Here is a 6,968-nt window from a genome sequence, read left to right as displayed (position 1 = left end):
ACTTCATTCTAATTCTTTATGTCATGTAGCACCACACTACACCATGCTATAATGGAATTGTATTTGTATCTACAGTTACCACTGTGCTCCTCTCTTACTTTATAAAAGAATCATCGATGAGCATCGTTGAGTCTGCATCTTGAATAGTTTGTTGTTTCGAATTATTGACCTCAAAACAATATATTGATACTTGATTGTAAATGGTTGGCTGTTTTTTCTGCGCATAAGTGTGCAGGGGACGGGAGTCCTACCTCTTAGGACACCATTGCTATTTTGTTCATCTTCTTCCTCTGTCATGGCTGTTTGTACTCCCCCTGCACCTAAGCTTCCTTTCATTTGTTCTTGAATCTTACCTTTTCTAGAGTAGGTGTGCAGTCTTTCACACTCCTTTTCACCAGTTGCCATACTCACCATCTCACCTATGTTGGGTAGGTGACAACGTTCCACAACTTCCCTGTTCAATCCTCGGAGATCTACTGGACTTGGCCTCTTGGCTTCCACACCACCACAATGGGAGAATACCACCACTCAGCGGCCTCTACACATTCAACAAACCCCTCCCGATCTGACCTCTTTTTCTCTAATGCACCTTCCTCATGGAAATTGACAATATCCTGACAACAGGCTTAGCACCCTCCATCAGCTTGATGCAGTGATGATGCCCTCTCAGACACCCCAAACTATTTCTAGTCTAAAAACCCCCTTGTACATTTCTTCTGGTACAGCAGTTATAGCCTTACTCACCACCGAAATGTGACCTGGAACACTGGGGTCTGCACCAATCCCCATCTCACTCTGTACATAGCACCCCAGCAAGCAGCACTGTTTCTTCGAGACTTAGACATCTGACACGGCAGTCTTCCCATTGCCTTGACGAAGGGACGTTTGAGCTTAATGAATTTGAACCTCTCTTCCCACATGCGGCGGTCTAAAATGTTCTAAGCAGAACTGGCGTCCAGTAACATCGATGCCCTGACACCATTCACCAACAACACAGCATGTGGCTCTTCTCCCCTCTTTGGTCTCGAGCCCACTTGCCTTACGGACCAACTAACACCCTCAACACGCTCATCATCCTCACCATCATCATCATCGTCATCCTCTACATTGAGTTCCCTTACAAAGCTCTTAGAGAAGTTCTTTCAACATCTGGCAAAATGCCATTGCTTCCCACATTTGTGGCATAATGCCTTGAGTCCAGCTCATGCTGCATTGCTTGCAAAGTGCAAAGTGCTACCGCACCTGAAACATCTCTTCAACCCTGCCTCTTTGTCTTTCTTTTTTTATTTTTAAAAGCTTTATTCGGTTAAAAATCTTTAGCACAATTGTAATAAAATCACATTCAATTTAGTTAATATGATTTTATACACTAAAACTAAATTCAAGTTCAGCAGTTAGAAACATCTTGCAAATGTGTATCTTTGCAAACTAAAATCAGCCCGTTTTGGAGAGCGAAACTCGCAGCCTCAATACAAACTCAGTTCATTTGATTGAAACGTTACCCAATTACCCATAGGCCTCCTTCTTAATAACCAGGTACGATGTACATACCTTGCAGAAGCAAACACATTTCGCTCAGCTGTGCCCATTGCAAACTGCATAGCTTCATGTGTGTTAGGTAGCCTGTATTCATTCAATAATTCTTTTAAATATATACGTCTACGATCTAAAGAAACGGGGCACATTAACATGTAGTGTGTAAACGTTTCGTTTGCTGATCTGCAAAGAGGACACAACCCAGACCTCGCAGCAACACCCGTGAACCCTCGACACTGGTCCTCCAAAGCCGCCGCAGTATTGGAGCCACGCAGAACCACAGTGCCAGTGCTGGCGTCCAAGCTGATGACAGCCAACCATTCAGATCCAGAATCACAGGCGACCAGGCAAAGTGCAGTGGGCCCTGGGGGCTTGACCAGCTCGTCGCCACTGATCTAAGCACGCCACACTCTTGAGTAGTTGTAGTAAGGACTTATTTAACCAAGATTGCACCAATGCAATAGGTATACAAGCCCTCAGATTCACCACCCTGCTCACCCTCTGTCCTCCTTTCTCCAGCTAAGCCTATCTAACATTCCTTTGTAGCTCCCTCCCATATTGGAACAGAAAACTATATGCCTATCTAACATTCCTTTGTAGCTCCCTCCCATATTGGAACAGAAAACTATATGCCTATCTAACATTCCTTTGTAGCTCCCTACCATATTGGAACAGAAAACTATATGCCTATCTAACATTCCTTTGTAGCTCCCTCCCATATTGGAACAGAAAACTATATGCCTATCTAACATTCGTTTGTAGCTCCCTCCCATATTGGAACAGGAAACTATATGCCTATCTAACATTCCTTTGTAGCTCCCTCCCATATTGGAACAGGAAGCTATATGCCTATCTAACATTCCTTTATAGCTCTCATATTGGAACAGGAAACTATATGCCTATCTAACATTCCTTTGTAGCTCCCTCCCATATTGGAACAGGAAACTATATGCCTATCTAACATTCCTTTATAGCTCCCATATTGGAACAGGAAGCTATATGCCTATCCAACATTCCTTTGTAGCTCCCTCCCATATTGGAACAGGAAACTATATTCCTATCTAACATTCCTTTGTAGCTCCCTCCCATATTGGAACAGGAAGTTATATGCCTATCTAACATTCCTTTATAGCTCCCATATTGGAACAGGAAACTATATGCCTATCTAACATTCCTTTGTAGCTCCCTCCCATATTGGAACAGAAAACTATATGCCTATCTAACATTCCTTTGTAGCTCCCTCCCATATTGGAACAGGAAGCTATATGCCTATCTAACATTCCTTTATAGCTCCCATATTGGAACAGGAAACTATATGCCTATCTAACATTCCTTTGTAGCTCCCTCCCATATTGGAACAGGAAACTATATGCCTATCTAACATTCCTTTGCAGCTCCCTCCCATATTGGAACAGGAAGCTATATGCCTATCTAACATTCCTCTATAGCTCCCATATTGGAACAGGAAGCTATATGCCTATCTAACATTCCTTTGTAGCTCCCTCCCCTATTGGAACAGGAAGCTATATGTCTATCTAACATTCCTTTATAGCTCCCATATTGGAACAGGAAACTATATGCCTATCTAACATTCCTTTGTAGCTCCCTCCCATATTGGAACAGAAAACGATATACATATGTTTACATGCATCCCAAAACAGTGGGGACGTTTCATAAAATACATCACTTCACCAGAATACTATAGAACAGTCTCCACTCTGGAAATGTGCTTTGATGCAGTCGGGACAAAAAAGCAGACACTTTTGCACATATATATTACCTGTATCTCAAATAATGTCTTCCCTTTACTGTCAAGGTTTGTGCAGTGATTGAACAGCTGAATAGGTCTGGTGGAAAAATACCAATAAGAATGTCATGTAAATATATAAACACATAGATTGCTACAGGCCATCTTTTGCTTTATAGACAGCGTACTGGGAAGGCGGAGGCTTACACGAACAGGGAAACTAAATCATAAGTATACACCCAGTTTCTTATAAAATAAAGGCTATAAGGGTGGAATACATATATATATATGTGTATATATATACATTCACAGTTTCACAGTTCAAACACTCTTAGGATAGCAAGGTTAGAAATCTGGATCTTTTGTATTTGCCATTCACAGAACAACACATGTTCACGACATTTTATTAAACAATATAAATTGACTTCATCTTGATATGTTTGCACAGTTTGAAAGTTGGTTCAAAGACAACCGCAAACCCAGGGCTTTGGTAAACCCATGACCTCTTGGCACAAAATGGAGGCCTATTTGCGTCATCGTTCTTATGCCTGTTGGGCCACATTCCCTTCGTGCTCTTCAAGAGGATCTGCTGAGCATGTAGGGTGTCTGAACGCGGGGAAGGCAATTGCGCACTTCTGATCCTCTTGAGGCGATTAACGTTGTGATAGTCCAATGTCTGAAAATCTATTATCTTAGTTCTCTCTCTGTACCAAGGCATTTACCAAGAAGGCTAGCCACTGCCTCATTTGCCTTAGTCTCATGCTGCCCACTCTCTACCACCATTATTAGGGTCACCAGTACTTATGTCATTGGAGAAGAATATTAGACATTATTTTATGAAAGTAATCAGTCAGCAATTAATTTTCCGGCGTAAAGCTAAGCTACATCACTGCACAATACTAGGCCTATTATCCTTGTAGTTAAGGAAAGAACGAACGGCTCTACTCCTTTCATCAGCAGTCGATCACTGGGCCCTAGTAGAACTCTCCAACTCTGGCATTTATCCCTAACCCCTGCCCAGTCCTATTTCGTACCATCCCGTTCTATTGCTCAGAGCTCTGGTGCTCCACTGCCAGTTATGTTGCTCCATTGCCAGTTATGAACAAACATGATAGATGCATACAAAGTACAAAAAAAGATGGTATCAGGTAATATTATCCCCATAAATAATGTCGCCATACATATAGTCGCCTGGTCAAGTAATTTCTGTAAAAGTATTTCTTTCCATATTAAATATTTTTAAGCAGTGATAGCAATAAAAAAAGCATGTCATGTTTGTAACATTAAAGGCTTCAGCTGCATACAAGGGAAAACACCTCTCCCTATAGATCTTTGAATTTCATTTCATCGAGAGGTCAATATAGAAGCTGCAACCACATTCCAGTACGACTACATTATTCTAGCTTTATTCCTTGGGTAAAAATATTTTCTTTTCCTGTACAAGGCAACATCTGTTCTGCCAGTCTTTCTTCTGTAGCATGAAGGTGGATCAGGCTTGGAAGAAGAAGAGGGGCTCCTGGAACGTGCAAGGGTCCTCCACTCTTGCTTGCCTTTTGAAGTAGTGGTTGCTGTTCAACTGACTGATTTCAGAATCCTGAAATGAGACCATAATGCCATTATTCATTTTCAAATCTGAAATCAATATTGTAATAACCTTATTGCACTGAATGAAAGACAAAAGAAAGGGATACCGGCCCTCTAGGCTCAGAAAGTAACTACTACAAGTGCATCTTCCGAGGAAAAGAATGCAGTGCAGCTCCTTCTCTAGAATGGATCTGGGCTGGATCAGTTTGGCTCTATATTTGGCCTAACAATATTCAGAAAATTCCTATGAAGAATAAAGCTGTATGAGGACCGTCAGTGGATCTTGGCAGTTTTCAGTATCTTGAGAAACGAATCTAATTCCAGGTGTGCTCACGTTAGGCTCTCCTGTGGAGCTGCAGCAGGCTATGTTGACATCCAGAGTTCCATTACAAATTGAAAGCCAAAAGCTATTGTGGTTTTTTCATGCTCCAAAATGTTATTGGGAGAAAAGAAGTTCATCCATCAATTCAGTGCCATTGCATGTAATTGCCGATGCATTTTGGACTATGTCAGTCTTCGGTGCTTAAGGCACTGCATACAGTTATTTGCATACATTATTGTTGTTCAGTAAAGTTCAGCAAATAAATGTGTGTTTACATATGAGGTATGTGTGTCAACATGTCATTGAAAGCATCATTGTGATCAAAATCAAAAGCGACCCATTCATATCAATATAACACATTCAATTTGCACATACCGTGTGTGCAAAGGGTGCAGTGGCATACAATCAGGGAGGACATTGGGCAACAATCTGTTAGAACTCCTGAAGTAAGGTACTCATTACAGCAATTCACCCATCTGTAATAATGTACAATAGAACGTTCACTTGCACCTGATTGGGTGGCCTGTAGTATTATGCGTGTTTGATATCTCAAAACGGCATGATTCTGAAAATAACCAAAATAATGCGTGCTAAGTGTTTTTTTAAAGCTTAAAAAGGCTTGATGTTACCATGTAACTCGAGGAAGTAGTTCTGCCTACCTCGTGGTGCAGCTGCGGTACTTTGCAGGGTGCGCTGAATTATATAAAGATCAAATAAATCCCTGTCAGTTATTCTATTTCCAGAACCTTAAAACAAATTATGTAATACTCATCCGTTCACTGCGAGAGCTTACCTGCTGTACTTACACTGACGTTCTATTACATGCCGCTCCTAGAAGCCGGCGTCTGTGTGGAGTGCTCTGTATACAGAGACTCTTGGCGTTGCCAGGCGTCACGACGCTCAGCGTTGAAAAAGTTTCGCATTGCTCTCGTCCCTGTATACAGGCCCACTAGCTTTAGAGTTTAAGTAGAATGTAGTCATATTGGACTACTAAATCGGCATAATGATTACTGTGATGATTATAATGATGAAGGCCTCCTGTAACGGGAGGCGTGATATGTAAAGCTGGGTACCTGGCGATGCAACGCCGCACGTTCCCAACGCGGTGACGTGGCTCTTGCCTTGTGTCCCGCAGGTTTCTGTGGCCAGGGCCTAAGGGATGCCAGGTCCTCAATGGTAGGATATCCTACGATATTACAGTATACCGTACGGCGGATCCATGTGCATAAAGCTTAAAGTGTTAACATCCTAATGCGGGTAGATGCCCGTGATTTGGTACACACGTGACGCCGCATAAAATTATGATTGACATATATCATCCAATGCTGACTGGTCAGTTTCGCCATAATATGAGATCTACCCACATTAGGATGTTTACACTTTAAGCTTTATGCACACCCATCCACCGTACGACATACTGTAACATGGTAAAATATCCTGCCATTAAGGACCCAGCATCCCATAGGCTCTGGCACGTCAGGCAGCCCGTGTAGCCAAAGCACTGCACAGTTACATGGTCTGCTTGCAGGTGTCAGTACTTTGGTTTAGAAAAAGAAAAGGCGATGCTTTTTCTTTTTTTAGAACCTAAAGTGCAGCCTGCAGGCAGCCTTTGTAACCGTGCAGCGCTTCGGCTACATAGGCTGCCTGAGGGGTCAGCGTGGCTGAGGCTAGTCGGGGTGGGCCCCGGCTCAGGTGCCCTTTTCATTTTTAGACTGACGGGGCCCTGTCCCAGCTAGCCCCGGCCCACTTAAAGTCCTGCTAAAGACCTTGTATGGGGGT

General features: G+C 42.5%; 1 protein-coding gene across 1 annotated transcript in view; it reads right to left on the bottom strand.

The window, feature by feature from the left end:
• Positions 1-3,670: 3,670 nt before the first annotated feature.
• KIF6 (kinesin family member 6) overlaps positions 3,671-6,968 on the bottom strand; it is a 2,002,255-nt gene continuing 1,998,957 nt past the window's right edge. Inside the window, exon 22 of the mRNA XM_069608751.1 lies at positions 3,671-4,877. Within this exon, the coding sequence (XP_069464852.1) occupies positions 4,870-4,877 (8 nt within the window). The 3' untranslated portion in view covers positions 3,671-4,869. The remainder of the gene's footprint in view (positions 4,878-6,968) is intronic.

This window comes from Ambystoma mexicanum, chromosome 4q, assembly GCF_040938575.1.
Source record: "Ambystoma mexicanum isolate Mex_15411 chromosome 4q, UKY_AmexF1_1, whole genome shotgun sequence".
Classification (NCBI taxonomy): Eukaryota; Metazoa; Chordata; class Amphibia; order Caudata; family Ambystomatidae; genus Ambystoma; species Ambystoma mexicanum.
The sequence above is the reverse complement of the archived record's forward strand: the minus strand, read 5'-3'. Positions and strand labels throughout refer to the sequence as shown.